General features: G+C 35.8%; 1 protein-coding gene across 1 annotated transcript in view; it reads left to right on the top strand.

Annotated features, from left to right (window-relative positions):
* The window catches only part of RpL5 (ribosomal protein L5), a 36150-nt gene extending 24018 nt beyond the window's left edge, over positions 1 to 12132 (top strand). Inside the window, exons 5-6 of the mRNA XM_069834032.1 lie at positions 3230 to 3407; positions 11873 to 12132. Coding sequence (XP_069690133.1) covers positions 3230 to 3407; positions 11873 to 12070 — 376 coding nt within the window. The 3' untranslated portion in view covers positions 12071 to 12132. The remainder of the gene's footprint in view (positions 1 to 3229; positions 3408 to 11872) is intronic.
* Positions 12133 to 21267: the final 9135 nt, after the last annotated feature.

The following is a 21267-nucleotide window of genomic DNA, read 5'->3' as shown; positions in this document are numbered from 1 at the left end:
CATTCTCTAATTATTTGATTCATATATATAATAAATAAGTGCAAAATTTCAATTATCTGGGTTGTGAAATATCTTATCAAAATGAAAAAGATGTGAACAAGAAAATTACCAAATTTACACAAATTCTAGGAATAATAAACAATACATTAAAAGCTAAATTAGTACAAAAATCTACAAGAATAAAAATATATAATACACTAGCATTACCCACCCTTCTATACGGAAGCGAGATTTGGACATTAAAGAAAAAAAGATATGAACAGAATCAAAGCAACGGAAATGAAATTTTTCAGGAGAACAGCAGGATATACTCTTTTAGGCCGAAAAAGGAATGAAGAAATTTTAGAACAATTAGAAGTAGAGTCAGTAGAAGAAAAAATCACCAGATACAAATTCAATTGGCTAGATCATGTAAGAAGAATGGAAAATTCAAGAATCCCAAAAATTATGATGCAATATAAACCTAGAGGACATCGTCGACCAGGAAGACCGTTAAGAAGACTGCTAGATGGGGCCGAAACAGGTCTACAGAGGCCTAATTCGTGAAGGATGATGATGATGATGATGATATAATAAATAGCAACGGTGAAAGGCCGCAACCTTGTCTTACTCATGTATGAATTTCTGTCCAATGCGATAATTTATTGTCACACCTTACTGCAATTAGATTTGTTTTATAGATATTTGTCATTGGAAATCTAAGTTAACAAATACCAGAAAGTATGAAAATATAATATTGTAAAACTCATCTGAGTTAATGGACTTTAACTGCGACTGTGGTAGAGTGAAGCCACCTTAATTCTTGCTATTACAATGTATAACAGTCAAAATTTTATGAAAGTTTAAAAACACAAATGATCTTCTGCTGCTTCAAAAAAATGTTTTGTACTGAGGAAAATAACATTCAGCTACAACAGATATTGACGCATATTTAAAACTTGCGGTTTCTTCAATGTTGGACAACGGATGCTCAAAGAATTTCTGATTGTTGCTAGTACTATTATAAGGCACCTCCTTTTAACTGAAACAATACGAGTATTAGCAACGAAATTTTTTATGCTTAAATATTATTTATTATTTCCATTATTTATTACTTAATAATAAATTAATAAGAAATACCGTATTTACCTGCATAATGGACGCACCCCAATTTTTCGCGTTAAAATTTAAAAAAAAATCCCGGCATAAAATAGATGCATAGAGGAATGTGAATCTGTGACAAATGATAGCAGTGATGCTGAACCCGACAGTGACTGAGGTAAGGCTTACTTACTAACAAATGGCCTTTAAGGAACCTGCAGGTTCCTTGTCGCCCTCACATAAGCCCACCATCGGTCCCTATCCTGAGCAAGATTAATCCAGTCTCTATAACCATATTCCACCTCCCTCAAATCCATTTTAATATTATCCTCCCATCTACGTCTTGGCCTCCCCAAAGGTCTTTTTCCCTCCGGTCTCCCAACTAACACTCTATATGCATTTCTGGATTCGCCCATACATGCCACATGCAGTGTTAATATTAACAATAAAGTTGTCTTAATTTCGCCGTATTCATTGTTACAAGTTATCATCTGCTAACTATTGATCGTTTTAAGTGCGATGCAATCAATATAAATTAATCGCGCCCCATATGTCATTACACATTCTATTGATTTCAGCATTTGAGCTGGGCAACCTTTAATATGTTCCTCCCACTATTTTTTTTTTTTTTTATAAGAAATTGAAAAGTGCGTCTTTTATGCAGGTAAATACGGTAATTAATAAAATAATAAATAATATTTTAAAACATTTTTCTGTGAAACTTGCATGTGTGCAATTTAACACATAAATTTTTCTCCAACCTTAACTTAGCTACTAAAGATTTCGTTTAAATATTATTATTATTAATAATAATTTAATAAATATTTTTAAACGTTTTTCTGTGAAAATCGCAAAATGTTTATCATAATGATATACTTTAAATATTATGCAATTATTAAAAAAATCCAGTAACATCCTTCTACTCATCTTTCAGCATATCAATTCCATGCCTCTGGAATTCTCTCCCTGACCATGTCAGATACTGTCAGACAATATAAAAATTTAAATTTAAATTAAAGAATCACATTCTAGTTCATGGAATTGCTTGTTGAACACCTGTCAGGTTACACAACTTGGGCTTAACCCATGTCATGTTATAAATATTGTAACTATGCTGTTGTAAAATTGACAATTAATATGTAATGTATTTATTATTGTTATTATTATTATTATCATCATCATCATCATCATCATCATTATCATCAGTTATTACTATGATCATTGCTATCTTTTTTTTTTTTTTTCTTGTATTAGCTCGATGAGAACTCTAGTGTTCTTTTGACTCTGTTGACTCTCTATAGCACTTCAATTTAATTTGTATTATTTTCATCAGTGTTTGTATTTCTTTTTTGTATTTATATGTTTTATCTGATAGGCTGGAAGAGAGGGCCTTATAGCTTTAATCCTGTCAGTAAATAAATAAATAATGATCTGCTAAAACATGTACTATAAAAATACATTTTCTGAATGAGGAAACATTGTTGAGTGTAGGTATTACGATGTAAATATGTTTTAATCAAACAGAAAAAAGTTATTACATAACTGTCCAAGTCCTAATTATATCCTATTGACATGGCTGTTTTATCAGCTTACCTGTTCTTCTGTATTTAATTTTTGTTGGTAGATTTTATTAAAATTTCTAATTCATTCCGAAACTGTTGTGCTGTGCCCTCTATAATTTTTTATTGTTAGTGGCATGAATGAATATTTTTAGACAATTCAAGTAATTCACATTAATAAATTGTGGTACTGAGAACCAATATGATGAAAAGATGACGAGACTGAGGTTCTGTTGTGACGTCAGCTGTGCCACTTGACAAGTTCTTTGTTTTGTGGTGTTAGCTTTCCAAGCAACAGGATGTCTTTGATGATTTGGCAGACTGATTGGTTCCTTCTGCCTGATAAAACTTAACTATATGCTATGGTCACAAAGAAAATAGGCGGCCTGTGGTTAGTATGCCAGTAATTTTTTCTTAAAAGGAATTTGTTTCGTGTTACCCAAACTACTTTTAGACCTTCAATCATTTTTAAATACCCTCATTTATAAGCATTTATAGATTCTTATGGTTGCCAATTCATGATACAAGTTTTACAGTTCTCTGTTCTATTGATCAGTATACTTGTTACATTGTATGTTTTGCTTTTTCAGCACCAAACGTTTCCCAGGTTACGATGCTGAAAGTAAAGAATTTAATGCAGAAGTGCATCGTAGACATATATTTGGTCAGCATGTTGCTGAATATATGAATCAGCTAGCAGAAAATGACGATGATGCTTACAAACGTCAGTTTTCACAATACATTAAATTGGGCATTGATGCGGACAGTGTAAGTAAATACATGCTTTTGTTATGTATGAACAAGTAAGTAATTTGATGAAGTGCAGCATATTGTATTTGTAAGCCTAATCAGCTTTTTAAAATGTGTCCTGTATCCATGTTGATATTAAGACAGCTTTTATTTCAGCAAACTAGCTGTCTTCACGCAAATTAAAATATTGTTTTGTGATGTGGGAGGAATACTGTTGTTGCTTGACCAAGTTCAGTGTGAAAACACGTATTTTTTTGTTATCATAGACAAAATAGTAAATATTTTTATGAAAGCAATACAAACAAAGTAAGTCAGAAGTCAGGAACAATCCAAAGATCTTAAATGTGTTTGATATGAGATTAATTCAAGATGTAGTAGTAGGGTAACATATCATAGATGCATTGATTGCTCTATTACAGTGATATGGAAACAGCTTATTCTTGAGACAACTGTAGTCTTGGAACTGTAAGAAGGCTGTATTAAAATACAAAAAATCTTGTTTACATAAGTTTGAGTGAAAAGGAAACAGTTATATAAAATAAAATTTGACCAGTGTAAGTTTTTATTATTCATTCATTCATTCATTCATTGTTCTGCCCAATGGCAGGCCCTTCACTGCAAACCCAGCTTTCTCTAGTCTTTACTACAGTATTTTCTGCCTTCCTCTTTGTTTTCTCATATGATACATATATCTTAATGTCGTCTAACCTTTGATATCTTCTTCTACCCCGAACTCTTCTCCCGTTCACCATTCCTTCCAGTGCATCCTTCAGTAGGCAGTTTCTTCTCAGCCAGTGACCCAACCAATTCCTTTTCCTCTTCCTGATCAGTTTCAGCGTCATTCTCCCTTCACCCACTCTTTCCAACACAGCTTCATTTCTTATTCTGTCTGTCCACTTCACATGTTTCATTCTTCTCCAGATCCACATTTCAAATGCTTCTATTTGCTTCACTTCACTTCATCGTAATGTCCATGTTTCTGTCCCATACAATGACACACTCCATACTTTAGCACTTCACTAGTCTCTTCCTTAGTTCTTTTTCCAGAGGTCCGCAGAAGATTCTCCTTTTTCTATTAAAAGCTTCCTTAGCCATTGCTATCTTCCTCTTGATTCCTGGCAGCAACCCATGTTACTGCTTATAGTACACACCAAGTATTTGAAGCTGTCCACTTGCTCTACTGCCTCATTTAGAATTAGCAAGTTTATCTTCTATATTTTTCTTCCTATGACCATGTTCTTCGTCTTATTTGCATTTATCGTCATCCCGTACTGCTCACAGCTGTCATTTAGCTCCAGTAGCATATTTTTTAGTATCATTTCCTCTTCTGCTAACAACGCCATATCATCAGCAAATCTTATGCACTTTATTCTTCTTCCTCCTACTATCACTCCTCCCATGTTCTGAAAACAGTTCTTTACTAAATCCTCTCAGATGTTGAATAGGATAGGTGTTAAAGGACATCCTTGTTGTACTCCTCGCCCAATTTCACTTCCTTCTGACATTTCTTCTCCTATCCTGACTTTCATTCGTTTCATATAAAGATTACTGAACAGTCTTCTCTCTTTCCAATCCACGTCAGTTTTCTTCATGGTCCCCATTAGTTTATTCCAATCCGCTCTGTCAAAAGCCTTTTCTAGGTCCAGAAATACTCCATACACTTCTTTATTCTTCTCTAGGTATCTTTGCCAATTGTCCATAGCAGTTCAGTTGCATCTCTCGTACCTTTTCCCATCCTAAAGCCAAACTGCTCTTCTTCCAACTATTCTTCCATCTTAGAATATAATTGTCGATTCAGTATTTGCAAGAGAATCTTCGCCGAGTGCGATATCAGGCTGAGAGTCCTGAACTCCTTAAATTTCTTGGCATTATTTTTCTTCGTTATTGGAATCAACACTGCCTCTGTAAAATCTTCAGGCCATTCGCCTTTCTCATATATTTTGTTGCATAATGATAGAATTTGCTTCTTGTCTTCACCCAAGCATTTCGCTAATTCACTGGAGATTTCATCAACTGTTGCTTTTCCGTTCTTCATTTCCTTAAGCGCTAGTTCAACTTCTTCCCTTAAAATAGAAAATCCTTTTTCGTCTTTTGATACGGCTTCTTTGCCTTCTATAGCTAAATCATCTGGACTATTATTGTTTTTAAATTGATCTATGTAAATACCAGTATCTTTAACGAAAACCCAATATGATTAAAGAAAACCACATCGTGATATTACACCAAACAGCTGATCTGTTATTTTTATATGGACATCTAACTGTAGAAACTTTTCTTATTTCTGCAAAAAAAATTTTACGTTTTTCAATCTTCAAAATATAATAACTCCGGCACTATAACTGATACTGGCTTGAAATTTTCATGATGCATGTAATATAACTTACTGAACAGTTCCAAGTGAGAAATATTTTGTCTTCATTTTTGTATGAAGTACAAATTTTTAATTTTTTTTTTTTTTTAGTTAGATTCATTCATTCATTCATAGTGTTCTGCCCAAGGGCAGGTCTTTTAACTGCAAATCCAGTTTCCTCCAATCTTTCCTACCTCCTCTGTCCCATAATAATTGTCCAGTATGCTTTTATTTCTTGTCCCATAATAATTGTCTGATATCCGTAATTTTACACTGGCATTTACATAGGAGCAAAATGAAACACATGAATGAGTAATACAACTGTATTACTCCAGAATCAATACAAAATTGTCACTCAATTAGCAAAAGAAAAAAATTATTAATCTGGGATCTGTATAAATTGGCCAATCATTGAGCCAAAAAAACAACATGAACACTACTGCACAACTTTGACTCCAGGATCAGTACAAATTGGCTAGTCATTTAGCCGAAAATAAATACTCCTAGGAGTGCAACTTTATTAACTGCAGGAGTAGTACAAATTGACCAGGAAGTGAAAGAAAGAAAAACAATCTCCTGCTAGTAAAGACAAAAAAACTGCCTGTTAGACCGGGAAGGTTGTCATTCTAACAGTTTACCTAGAACCACAGATCTACTACTGCAGTGCTACTGTAGCCTCGTCGTAAATGTTCCGAGGACACTCCAATCGAGAGGTGGTCCATGTGCCCCTTTTGCATATGGGGAATCTTGTTGTTGTTCCCGTCATTGACTTTCATTATTTCAATGAGATGGGACTGCAAAGTGAGGAAGATGTTGTTGAGCTTGTCGGGTGTCAGCTGAGAGAAAGCTGTTTCAAGATGGTGATCAGCTCATCAATAGTTTGTGGAGCTGACTGATGCTGGAGAGACTGAATTTCCTGGAAGTAACCCAGATCTGAAACATTCATATCTAGACTGTTTGGCAGTTTGCACACGAGTTCCAAAGTGATTCCACTGGCTGCTGCAGCATCCATCCAGGTGCTGTCATTGGGAGGATATGCGGACGCACGTTGTCCTGCTGAACTGACACCTGAATTCTCCCTGTGCACGGTCCAGGAGGCCATTTTGCATTTACTGCTGGGATTAATTTGGATACACTTTCCAAAGATTGCCGTCCCCGTTGCCAAATGCAACGTGCTGTTCTTTTACTGATACGAAATTTCTCGGCCGCACCTGTTATGGCACCTTTCTTCACTATGTCAGCCGTAGTGTTTTTCAACAAAACTCCTATACTGCCTGCCGTTCACTGTCTGTAAGGTTCTTGCTACCCCTGTCACTCACTACCGCCAGTTGTGTTCCCAGGATGTCCATGTCTGTTCAAAGGTACGTACTCACTGCAGGAGTATGCTCTACTAACGATTTCCAGCTTGCTTTACTACACTGGTTTGTATACAGTGCCATACCGGTGAGTTGAAAACCAGTAAACACTTTCGGTAATCTTCTAGGTGGTGTGTGTTGCTTGTCTCGATAAGATCATGTTATTACTCTGCATAACCTTGTGCACTGATCTACTGTGCTTCTCCTCATGCGTGCACTTCTCATTTGCCCATTGTCTGTAATTACTGTAATACCATTTCGGTATACCGGACAATTATTATGGGGCAGAGGGAGTATTTGAAGTTAGATAAGCTGTCAATGAAGTGTTTTCAAAATTTTCTTACTTCGATTTTTTTAGGTGGTTATTTTTCAGTTGAGCCCTAGAACATGCTTTTCTATCAAAGGAGGATGATAACTTGCTTTGTATCATTACCTAATTTTACCTTTTTTTTTACGTTTGTAACTCCTTATTGGTTTAAAAATTCAAACTAACATTTTAATCTTAATTTCCAAGGCCTCTCATCATTTCTAGCCATTTAAGTCATTTGTGGGTAGGAAAAAAAGTTTTCATAGGACCTGCCCATAAAGTAATAAATACAGTAAAACCCTGATAAAGACGCTGTTCAAGGGACTGCATATTAGGAGGGTATACTAATTTTGACTTATATAGTGTCTATTAGCGTTTTTCTTTATTGAAATATATGATTAATGAAAGGTAATGCAGTATTACTCTATTATGTAATTATTGTACTGTATGTCAAAGACATTTGCAATATGTACTGTACTCAATTATTTCGAAAAAAGTCTTTTGTAGTTGTTGCCATGTGTGTGTTTTCCAAGTCCTCATGTTTACCACATTTCACTTTCCTACTCTTACATCCTTTCAATGTTGCAGCTACAGTGATTGAGTCATGATTTCTTATTATCGTCCTTAATGTCGATGATGGGATTTCTAATGAATCAGAGAGTTGTTTCTGATTAAGAGTACTGTTTTTATTGTACTTTCGTAAGATTTCCAATTTTTTCGACACAGAAAGCACTTTTCGTTTAACACTCATTATAATCACACTCAGACACTTCAATGCATTAAAGGGCAACAAACTGACCAGCAAAAATTTCCAGAATTTTATTAGGCCAAGTGAAGGATGCTGCTTTGAGACAGAAGGTTAGCAAGAGGGTGAGGTATTGTAACTGCATCTAGGCTTTAAGCGCACAGATAAAGAGTTGAATAAGAGAGCATAATAAGAGGTTGGGGTATTGTACAATATGAAGGTTTAAATGCGCAGGTAATGGGTCATATACTTTTCAGGTTAATGGCACCAGTGAATTCAGTGACCAAAATGTTTCATTGCTATTACATTGCTGAAAAATACATCGAAAATATTCCACTAAAATGGCGTATTATGTGGGACTAGAGCGCAACAAACGGGGTATTTTATAAAGGCGTTATATATGAAATGTACAGGGACCGGACAAAAAAGCGTATTACATGGGATAGCATAATAAGCGTCTTATCGAGGTTTTACTGTACATTACTCTTCATTAACTATTCGTAAGATGATTGCAAGTACTTTTTTTCGATTTTACCACATTTCATTACATTTTAGATGCTTCTACTAGTTCTGTGTTTAAATGTCTCCATGTTTTCTACCCAATTGAATGGAATTTACAGTTTCATATTTTGTCATTAATATGACATAATTATTTTATTATATATTTTACACTTTTCAAAAATATTAAGCATTTCATGTTGCCATGTTGTAGTTTTTTTATGAACTGTGATTTAAAAAAAAAGACTAAGGCCCAGTTGCAGAAACAGCGATCAAAATATGATTGGCAATCAAGGAGAGTTTGATTGGCCATCAGTTCTATTTCTGTTGCAGAAAGAATAATCAGTGTTTGATCGGAGATCAGTCTTCCATCAGATTTGATCAACAGATTTTTGCTGGTTAAGTCGCTGATCATCGATCAAGTAGGCTATTTATGTTGTTCTGTTTATAATGCAGTTACTGTAATGTATATAGTAAATAGTTATAGCATAACAATATTGTTTTCGACATAATGGATTCTTCTGATGAAGAAATTTTAGAATGGAAAAAATATTATTAAGAAGAAGGCGTTTCCGTGATAGACATGAATTGTTTTTCTGTATAATGATAGAATTTGAGCAAAGATTTAGGTTAAGTAAGGATTCGTGTGTTTTGTTACTTTCAAAAATTGAAACAAATATATGCAGACAGACAAATCGAAACCTTCCACTTTCTCCTATGAACCAAGTTCTAATAATGCTGAGATTTTATGCTGTTGGAATTTTTCAGGCGGTCTTGGGTTATCTTTTTAGGGTCCACAAATCAACTAGCCTATTTGCCGAGTAGTTAGGAATGTTACGTATGAAATTGCTTTGTTATGGCAGGGTCTCATAAATCCCCAAACTTCAAGCAGGGCACGATTTGAAATCCAGAGAGAATTTTCAGCCATGTCAGGATTTCCAAGAGTAGCCTAATATTGGTTGTATAGACTGCTCACATCCCCATCCAATCACCTGGTTGAAATGATGCCGAACTTTATCGAAATAGAAAAGGTTTCTTTTCTGTGAATATACAGGCAATATGTAGTCTGCACCATCATTGAAATTCTGGAATGTTGTAGCCCGTTGGCAGGGTTCTACACATGACAACACAATATTTTTAATGAGTAGGTTACGAGCTCCATTTGTAAACAGAGATGGGAAATGGAATCATTTTGGGTTATGGAGGCTATGCATATTCCAATTTCTTGTCGACTCCCCTAGCAAATCCCACAACAGAAGCCCCCTCACGTTTTTTTTTTTTTTTGCTTAATTTTTTTCACTATATTGTAGTCTTATATACAAATAGAATCCGCCTGTTTCCTTTCTACAAAAAGCAACAAAACAGCAAAACATTCACTTGTTTCCCTAGTCACCGCCCACTTGATGCATTCGTTTCACGACTTTTAAAGAGCATCAAATTGGCTGTGGTTGCTAAATAGCGCTGTTGTCAAATGTATTTCTTTCTCAAATCAGCAATTAGTAAATTGAGACAAGTTGATTGGAGATTCACGTTTGTGCAACGCAATGAACAATCAAATAAATCAGACATCAACTGATTGGCGATCAGGGACTGATTTGATTTGCGTTTCTGCAACCAGGCCTAAGGCCCGGTTGCAGAAACACCAATCAAAATATGATTGGCAATCAAGGAGGGTTTGATTGGCCATTGGTCTATTTCTGTTGCAGAAAGAACAATCAGTGTTTGATCGGAGAAACGCAAATCAAATCAGTCTCTGATCGCCAATCAGTTGATGTCTGATTTATTTGATTGTTCATTGTGTTGCACAAACGTGAATCTCCAATCAACTTGTCTCAATTTACTAATTGCTGATTTGAGAAAGAAATACATTTGACAACAGCGCTATTTAGCAACCATAGCCAATTTGATGCTCTTTAGAAGTCGCGAAATGAATGCATCAAGTGGGCGGTGACTAGGAAAACAAGTGAATGTTCAAGTGAATGTTTTGCTGTTTTTTGTAGAAAGGAAACAGGCGGATTCTATTTGTATATAGACTACAATATATTGAAACAAAAATGAAGCAAAAAAAAAAAAAAGAGTGAGAGGGCTTCTGTTGTGGGATTTGCTAGGGGAGTTGACAAGAAATTGGAATATGCATAGCCTCCATAACCCAAAATAATTCCATTTCCCATCTCTCTGTTTACAAATGGAGCTCGTAACCCACTCATTAAAAATATTGTGTTGTCATGTGTAGAACCCTGCTAACGGGCTACAACATTCCAGAATTTCAATGATGGTGTAGACTACATATTGCCTGTATATTCACAGAAAAGAAACCTTTTCTATTTCGATAAAGTTCGGCATCACTTCAACCAGGTGATTGGATGGGGATGTGAGCAGTCTATACAACCAATATTAGGCTACTCTTGGAAATCCTGACATGGCTGAAAATTCTCTCTGGATTTCAAATCGTTCCCTGTTTGAAGTTTGGGGATTTATGAGACCCTGCCATAACAAAGCAATTTCATACGTAACATTCCTAACTACTCGGCAAATAGTTGATTTGTGGACCCTAACAAGATAACCCAAGACTGCCTGAAAAATTCCAACAGCATAAAATCTCAGCATTATTAGAACTTAGTTCATAGGAGAAAGTGGAAGGTTTCGATTTGTCTGCATATATTTGTTTCAATTTTTGAAAGTAACAAAACACACGAATCCTTACTTAACCTAAATCTTTGCTCAAATTCTCTGTCATTATACATAAAAACAGTTCATGTCTATCACGGAAACGCCTTCTGCTTAATAATATATTTTTTTTCATTCTAAAATTTCTTCACGAGAAGAATCCATTATGTCGAAAACAATATTGTTACGTTATAACTATTTACTATATAGGCTACATTACAGTAACTGCACTACTGTATAAAGAGAACAACATAAATAGCCTACTTGATCGATGATCAGTGACTTTACCAGCAAAAATCTGTTGATCAAATCTGATGGATTTTTTACTGTTTACTAAATAGATAACGTTTGTTTTCTGAATTACTCATTCTGTGGTCTGTGAGAAAATTTACTTCATTTGTTGAAGTGAAACTGTATCTCGCAGATCAGTTTCAGAAGTGGCCAGTAAATTTTCACGTTTGTATGAAACATATGCATATGAATGAAAAAAATTGACTTAAATGGAAAGGGGTTATCTGATTCACTGAAGTTATAGTAATGCAAATAATCTGTTTTTTGCAGATTGAGGGTATATATAAAAAAGCACATGAATCCATTAGAGCCGACCCATCTGCAGTTAAGAAGCAGAAGGACACCTCTGCTATTGTTAAGAAGAGGTGGAACAGAGCCAAATTGTCCCTGTCAGAGCGTAAGAATCGCATTGCCCAGAAGAAAGAGACCTGGAAGAAGAAGCTGGAGTCTGGAGAAGTTGATGCATAAAGTTTACATAATTTTGATAAATGAAATATTGGATTTGAGAATAAAGTCTCTTTGACATGAAATACTTGTGAATTTACAAAATGTATATACAATATAAATAATAGTCCTCAGTTTTAAGCCCTGATTTTATAATGAAAATCACCTATAAGACTCAATGGTAAACTAATATAGTCAACTCTGGTTATAGTGAACCTCTGAGGACCAGCATATTTTGTTCACTATATCCAAGATTCACTAAAATCGAGATGTCAGTTTTTATACTACTGACGTTGCTATACATACAGTATTAATGCCCGTTTGGGTCAGACCACGTTCAATATGTACTAATGTTCGCTGTATCTTCCAACACTTTACGCTTGACAGTTCGAAACTTGAATCTAATCTGGCCATGTAGGCAGTAGGCACAGACCAGTTTCGCACCTCTTCCCACTAGAGGTATGCTACTGTGTACTCGGCCTTGGAATTTCCCCGGGTTCACTTTTACAAAGATGTGGGAGGAAAAGTTGAGGACCATTATACTGTAATCCTTCTTGTATTTACTCTTTTATCATCACTCTACTCCCTTTTACAAAACAAAACACTTTCTCTTCCTATTCTTCTAATAACCTCTTTTAAGAGAGTCGGAACTAATCCTTCCTTTATCCCTCACTGTGTACACTATTCTCTTTAACATGTTTCAAGCTGTCCAGGAAGCTGAACAAATCCTTTGTCTTTCAATGCACTTAGAAGTAAAAGGTTTGAGATTTTGTTCTGAACATATTCTTCGAAGTTCAGAAGAGAAAGGGTTTCCTAAATTACCATTTTGGCCATTTTAAAATTACATTTTCTTGGGGAAGTTCTAGTTTTAGATTCACTATAATCGAAGTGAGAGTTCACTATAAACGGAAATATTAATGTACTTCTTAATGTATGCGGGTTGGGAGCAACGATGTTCACTATATCCAGAGCTGACTGTATTTGCATTGAGGAAACCTGGGATTCCTGTTTTGATTGTGAGTTTATCTCAATATAACCCACAGGATTTCTTGCATTTTGCCACTTCTGTTTACATAGAATAAAGTATACAGATATGGTTTTTTTATTTTAGTTGGTTATTTAACGACGCTGTATCAACTACGAAGTTATTTAGCGTCGATGAGATTGGTGATAGCGAGATGGTTTTTGGCAAGATGAGACCGAGGATTCGCCGTAGATTACCTGGCATTCACCTTAAGGTTGGGGAAAACCTCGGAAAAAACTCAACCAGGTAATCAGCCCAAGCGGGGATCGAACCCGCGCCCGAGTGCAACTTCAGACCGGCAAGCAAATGCCTTAACCGACTGAGCCACGCTGGTGGCTTACAGATATGGTAACAGAATTGACGGCTATAGACGGTTTGGAGTTATTGTGCTTCTACACGTGAGTGACATGACTATTACATGACCCTGTTTTTGTAGTGTAGACGTTTCAATAGTTGTTGGCCTTTATCAGAGGAATGTCACTCGACCTGGTCAAATGGTGGTAGTGTTAGTCATGAAGTCGTGTGGCTGTTCATCAGCAATCAATTTTCAGTTGACTATGTAGGACAGTGGTTCCCAACCTGTGTGTCTCGCAGCCCCATGGAGTGCGTCGCGAAATTTTGGAATTGAAAAATAAATTTTATGCCATCCAGAAAGTCTATTTACAACAAAGTCTTTGATATGGTATATTTTATTTTTTGAGACAGACTTTACCAATGAAACGTGAACACCTGCAACAATGTAGAGTTTAATTTTTCTGCCTGGCAATAATTTATGTGAATGTGAACACTACAGTGCAACAATGCTTACTAATTCGTTTACTCTTCCCACCTAGTAATAAACAGAATTAGAATCGTCAGAACAAATTGATCAGTTTCAATATGCGGGTGATAGTGTGACTATTTTATCAGAAGTGCTTTATTTAGATTTTATCATGAATAAATTTTTAATTCGAAAAAGACAATCGGAATCAATTTCTGGTTTAGATAACAGCAGTTCTAATTCAAATAATGTGAGCGAAAATTCCCTTCAGGGTTCACAAAAATGCACTGTGTTTGGTAAATATAGTGGTAAATACTTGCAATATGGTTTTACGTGCCTTGGAGATGAATATAAACAAAATCCCGAATGTCTTACATGCAGAAATGTTTTGTGAAATCAGTCGATGGTCCCAAATAAACCAAAAATACATTTAGAACTGCTGTTTTCAATGTCATACTTGTAGGAATCAGTATTTTCTACTATAAAATAGTGAAATCTAAACACAGGAACAGACTGCTGTATCTTGATGATTTACGTGTTGGCCTGTCAACCATAAAGTGCAGACTCCACAGTAATTGAAATAGGTGAGTTTTCAAAAACCATAATAAAAATCTTTTATCGAACAACCAGCATAGATAGGTTGGGATTTTTGACACATACCTTTGTTTTCTTCTAAGGGAACGAACAGGTGAAAAATGTGGAAAAATGGAAAAAAATACAAATTTTTGTTTTTATGTTCATAATTTTATTTAAACCTTCTACTTTCATAATATGGCCTCATTTTTTATTTGGGAGCCCTTTAAACCGTGTCACATGACGTTTAAATGTCTGCTTGCACGTGCTTCGTTGCCCTTTAAACGAGCTGTCAGCTCTAAAGTTTATGTTGAGCTTTGTAATTTGAATAAAGCGGGCTAGTTTTTTTTCTGGTGTGTATCTAGTGAAATTAAGTTTGTTGTCACTCCTGAATATACTATCAGCTTGCCTGTCAGCCCTGCAAATACTTCGTTTTGAAACTGAACGGCAAAATATTGTTTGTGGACCGTTTCTTCTCGAGTTTGTGCGTTTGTACGTGAATATTCATACTTGTTTTGCTGATTTCGTGTTATTTAGGATGTTATTAAAGTTTTACACTAATTTTGTATTCAATTAGTTGTATATATTAGTGTGAATAAGTTAGTATAAGTGCATTAGGTTAGGAATCGTCACAATAACATTCAAGACCACGTGTATAACTCAACATTTAGCATTTTAGGCATAGTTTTAGTTTTCTAAACATGAATAGACTAAGTGACATTCATAATAAGGGCAAGAAACGATCAAAATATGCTAATAGGGCTAAAAATTTAGCAAATATAAGGTGGAAGAATGCCAAAACTATTGTGGAATGTGTGCAACAAGAAAATGTGTTAGGCCTAGTTGGTGATAATGAAGATCAAGTGTCAAAAGAAACAAATAATAAACAAAGTGCTAGTGAGATAAAGTTGATAAAATATGGCAACTTGCAGGAGAATTCAAATATAAGTGCCCCCCAGTGTAGTGAAGACTACACATTAGTGCATGTAAGTTTGTGGAGTGAACTGTATAAAGGAGTAAAATGTGGTGAATGTGGAATGGATAGTGCAAAAGCTGAGCTTACTGAACCATCAGGCTTTGCATTTAAAGTGATAGTGAAGTGTTATAATTGCAACACAGTGTTGAATGAAATGTATACAAGCCCTAAGGTAGGTAACACTGAGTCAACTCGACCTCCCTTCGATGTAAATAGGAGAATGGTCAACGCCTTTGTTACCATGGGAAAAGGACACTGCTATGGAACAACATTGTATGGCTATGGGTATGGCAGATTTGAGCTCACCATCCTTCAACTCTCACCTGATAAAACTGACGGAAGAAAACAAACTTGTTAGACAACATGTGTTGAGAAATGCCCACTCTGCAGTTAGACGAGCTCACATGGAAGTGGACAGTTCTATTAGTGATAGTGATGTTATAAATATTGGTGTCATACGATGGCACATGGATGAAGCGTGGACATACATCAAAGTATGGTTTAGGTTTAGTCATAGATATTTTAACAGGGCTAGTGTTAGATTTTGAAATAATGTCAAAATATTGCAGTACTTGTGAAAAGACAGAAAAAAAAATGGATGTTGCAAGTGACGAATATAAACAGTGGTATCAAAGTCACAAAGATGCTGGTGTTTGTGAGAAAAATTTTGATGGATCTTCAAATGCCATGGAGATGAAAGCTGCAGAAATTCTCTGGACCCGGTCCATTAGGTTGTGTAATATGAGGTACACAACCTTATTGTCTGACGGGGATGCAAAAACACACCATCACCTTCAGCAGCTTCAAGTTTATGGTGAAGGCATTGACATTAGAAAAGAAGAATGTGTGAACCACGTTGCTAAGAGAGTAGGTAAAGGTCTACAGAATATTGTTAGGGAATGGAGAGGGACAGATTCCTCAATCGGAGGCAAAAAAAAAGGGAAGTCTGACTGCAGAAATGATACCTCGACTGCAAAATTACTACAGAAAGGCCATTATTGATAATATCCCCGATGTAAACAAGATGAAGAAAGCCATCTATGCAACACTTGACCATGCAATGTCCACGGATGACAAGCCCCTGCATTCAAGATGCCCTAGTGGTGAAAAGTCATGGTGCTTCTTCAACCGGGCCATTGCGAAGCAAGAAGCTGTTCCGAAGCATGACTTGAAAACCATGAAGACAGTGTTGCGACCTGATGTTGTGGCTAAAATCATGCCAGTGTACTGTAGACTAGCTAGTGATGAACTTCTTAGCAAGTGCACTGCAGGAAAAACTCAAAATGTGAATGAAAGTGTTCATAGTGTGATATGGTGGAAGTGCCCAAAAGAAATTTTTGTATCAAAAAAAAAAAACTTGAAGTGGCTGTTACTTCTGCTGTGACTGAATTTAACATGGGTTGTACAGCAAACATTTCCATGAGAGATTTAGTGTCAACAGTGAAATTATCTCCTGCAGCATACAAAATTGGCAATAGGAGAGACAAGCGTCGACTGCAGCAAGCGGCTACTTCAACCAGTGAGAACTTCAAAACAAGCAGGAAGAAGCTACGTTTGTCAAAAAGTGTCACTGAAAGTAGGAAAAAGCAGCAGGAGGGGTCAACATATCAGGCAGGAGGGTTTTAAGCAATTTCCATAATGTGTAAGTACTCAAACATAGTGTTGTACTTTAAAACTTGATTTTCTCCCTTTTAAATTTTATTACATTTTAACATGTTCAAATTGCTCCATATGATGCATTTCTTAACCAATAGTGATGAAATTTTTACCACAAGCCCACATTACCTAAAGGAAAAAGACTGTCACATGGATTTTTAAAATATTTATTATTTGCCAAGATATAAATTGATTAAGATGCATGAAATTAATTTTTTTCTTTAAATTGGCACTCACCCAGTTTTGAATTTTTTTCTCAGTAACTAAGAAGTGCTAACTAAAAATCATGTGATAGATGTTTTATTATTGTTAGAGGAACTGTTCTATATTTTTTTTAAATTCATAATGTTAAGCGTTCATCATGCAGCATTTTTTAAATATTAATTAGTATTAATTGGTAAATAATTAATTTCTTCAAAACTAATTAAGATACATTGATGAAAGTTATAGGGATGTTTTAAATACATATCAGCACTCTGTGGTAAAAATTTCAGTCCATTAGCATCACAAATGCATAATTTGAATATTTCACCTGTTCATTCCCCTAATGCCACTCAAGTTGTAGCTTGTTTTGTTTTTTATAAATTTCGATTGCGTGTTAACATCGACCTATTGACAACACTGGATATCCGACACTACATAGAAGTTACACTTATTATATTTTTGTTATTAATAAAACAAATAAGTGTGTCGTGATATCGTGGTCATTCAGTAAAGTGTGTCGTCAGTCATAAAAGATTGGGAATCACTGGTGTAGAGGTTCGTACATTTAGTGTCTCCATTTTATTTCTTTGTATCTTGGTTTTCAAAGAATTTGAAGTTCTGGGTGGCTCGGAAAGGAATGCATTTTTGTTTTTCAAATTTCGCGGCAAATATAAGAGAGGGCGTTGCAACACTGTTTCCTGGTGGGAGAAATGGACTTGGAAATTCAGTAGAGATGGTTTGCTTCAATGGTGCAGAGCATGCTTTCTGTGTGCAGTTGTATTACCAAAACAATTTCTACAAAACTACTCAATGTTTATTTCGTGCACATTTTCGCCTGCACGACATTAGACAATGTCCAAGTGCAAATGTGAGTAAACAATGGATAAGGAAATTCGAGGCAACTGGTAACAACAGACGACCTGTAGGTCGCTGCAGGAGCGAAAATAACATTGAGTGTGCTCGGCAACCTGTGGCAGCAGACCCACGCCGATCAGTATGCAAACGAGCTGCAACTCTAAATTTGCACCGATCCAGTATGTGGCGCATATTGACAATTGACCTGAGTTTATATCCATACAAAATTTAGTTAGTGCAGACACTGAAGATAACTGATTATGCTGATCGTCTTGCTTTTGCAGATGAAATGTTAACTCGTTTCAATGATTTTAACAACATCTTCAGTGATGAAGCCCGTTTTCGTCTGGATGGATATGTTAATAAGCATAATTGTCGCTACTGGTCGATGGAAAACCCTCAAGAGACACATCAGCGACTCCTGCACAACTCTAAAGTCACAGTATGGGCTGCATTGTTATTTCAAGGGATCATAGGGCTTAGGTCCCCCACTTCAGAACTTCGTAGGCTTCAACAATGAAATGTGGTTCCAGCAAGATGGGGCTACGAGCCATACTACAAATGTGTCCTTACGAATTATTGGAGCACTGTTTCCAGAGAAACTCATCTCGAAGGGTTACATTAACTGGCCCCATAGGAGTCCCGAATTAACCTCACTTGACTACTTCTGGGGATACCTGAAAAGTCGGGTCTACAGCACAACTCCAGATCTGCAAGAGCTGAAGGAGGAAATCGCAGCCATTCCACAATACATGTTACAAGCTGTCGTTGGCAATTTCAGGACATGTCTGGAGGAGTGTCAGCATCGTGAGGGTAGACATTTGAATGATGTAATTTATCACATATGATTTTCCAAGGTCTGTGTTTTGAGTTTATTCCAATTAAAATTTTGCATAGATACAAATAACACAGTTATAATTTAAAGAAAAATTCATTCCTTTCTGAGCCACCCAGTAAAATGGGAAGAGAAAATAGAATGGAGTGTAGATAAAAGTACTAAACTTAAAGAAGTTGTACAGGTCACACACACTGTTATGGGACCCAACAGATCAGTTTTACAAAATTAAAAGGCTTGAAGGTGAGATATGTAATTGCTTGGGTATTCCAAAACTGGAAGTGAAAAGAAAGATAAAAAAATCTTGTTATACATCAAACGCAAGAGAAGAAGTTGAAGGAAAATGTTAGGAAGTTGCACAAAATGATCTATCTCCTGCTCTGTTCCTGGAATAATTAAGGCACACTAACTTGACAGAGCCATTTGCATAAATATGTAAAGTATGTTTAATCACTTTAACATTTTCATTTAAGAAGCTTTCAATTCTAGGCATAACTCTCCTCATGAAAGAAGTTTTCTCATGAAATTTCGCCCAATGTAAGGGACTGGTGCCCACCCAGCATCATGATGCACTTGGGGAGCAACAATAGCTAGCAAAAGTCAGCTATAACAGCTGGGGAGATCATCCTGCTAACCACACAGTACCTCCAATCTGTTTGGATTATCGTCCACCTCTGCTTCAGCATGTTGTCGTGAGTCGATCTGGGCCTTTAAAGTGCTGTAGGCATAACTCTAATAATAAATTATTGTGCCAAATATTTCTTCTACAGTAAAGTAAATGGTTTTTCTTTTAAACAACTACTGTATTATTCTTAAAGGACAGGAACAAACCTCATGCAACACTCCTACACAGGTAAATATTTTAAGTTAACACTTTACTTTGTTGTAAATACCTCATTGAGCATATGCAAAACTTCCTTTTGTGTGTGTGCGTGCGCATGTTTTGTGAAAACAGCCATTTTCCAGGAAGATTGTATGATGGTAGCATTTACAAATAATATCCTATTCATAAACAAAAGCAAGAAAAGTCTTTTGAATTCAATATTTTGTAATGTTAATAGAAAAAAAGAGTTCAGACAAATTTGGGGGAGGGGGCAATGCTCCCACATACCCTCCCATAACTCTGCCTATGGATATGCCCTATTATAATTTGTAGTAGACCTACAGTCGAAGCCCTATACAACTTGGTCTGAAACATCGTGGATATGGATGTAACACTATAAGGATACAACCAGGTACCAAGTCATGGTCAAGCTATAACAGGGGAGTAAGTAATGATATCACCCGCAACCTCATTATACCGGGATTCTATGATTTTGCTTTGCCCCCCTCCCCCTTCAAGGAAACTGTTCTCTCTCCGCCTATGCTCGGCATGCTCAAAATTAAAATTGCATTGCTGTGTATGTTGTATCCTAAATAATGCAAATCTTATATGTGACAATATTCAGCAGTAATAATTAACCATTGTCATGGAATATTTTGCCACTATAAATGATGATGGTAAATCATACTCTTTTCCTTGAATAATACTACTGATTGTCTTAAGGCAAGACAAGCTAAGAACTACACTAGTTTAGTGATTATGATGATAATAATAATAATAATGTCTGGAAGTAGAAGACACCGCTAGTTCACTTTCAGCAATTATAACAGATTAGAGGGAACGAAATCTGAAGGAAAAACACGGAACTGAAAACAATCAACTTGCCAAAGTAAATGAACCGGATGAACAATGTAGTTTGGAAGCAAAATTTTTAATTGAACAAATTCAGACTTCGGGAAACAAAATTGTAAATTCTATTAAATGATGCTGCTCTGACATGACATTCTAGGTTCGATTCGAAACCTTCCAGTTAAAACTCGCAGCTAATTTTTGGTAAGTGAGCTTTCTGTAGAATGTAGATGATTTTAGCAAAATTGCAAGGTAGGTTTCGATATAAGCTCATTATTAGTTCCTTTATAAGACCAGAGTTCAAATACAATGTTCATCATTGTGACTTTCCTTTCTTGCTATATTTGAATCGGTTGGAGCTGAAAGGAATTAAGTCAAAATATGTAGTTTTGGGTTATGCAACAATTTGAACAACTGATGTCATGCACATAACGGTGGAAGAAGGAACGAAGACTTTTAAATATTCTTTTGTGTTCTATAACATAAAAATATAATATTTGTGTTATTAGTGGAATATTTTTGCTTCTCCTGAAAAGTTGTCAAAAGTGACTTAATTCCTTCTAGCTCCGACCGATTCAATTATTGCTGAGCAGATGTGTGGCACTTTCTTGCTGTCAGTTTTTGTAACACTTGTGTATTTGTAAACCCGCATGCTCGAAGGAGGCA

This window comes from Periplaneta americana, chromosome 8 (genome assembly GCF_040183065.1).
Source record: "Periplaneta americana isolate PAMFEO1 chromosome 8, P.americana_PAMFEO1_priV1, whole genome shotgun sequence".
Classification (NCBI taxonomy): Eukaryota; Metazoa; Arthropoda; class Insecta; order Blattodea; family Blattidae; genus Periplaneta; species Periplaneta americana.
This window is presented reverse-complemented; position numbering and strand designations above follow the sequence as displayed.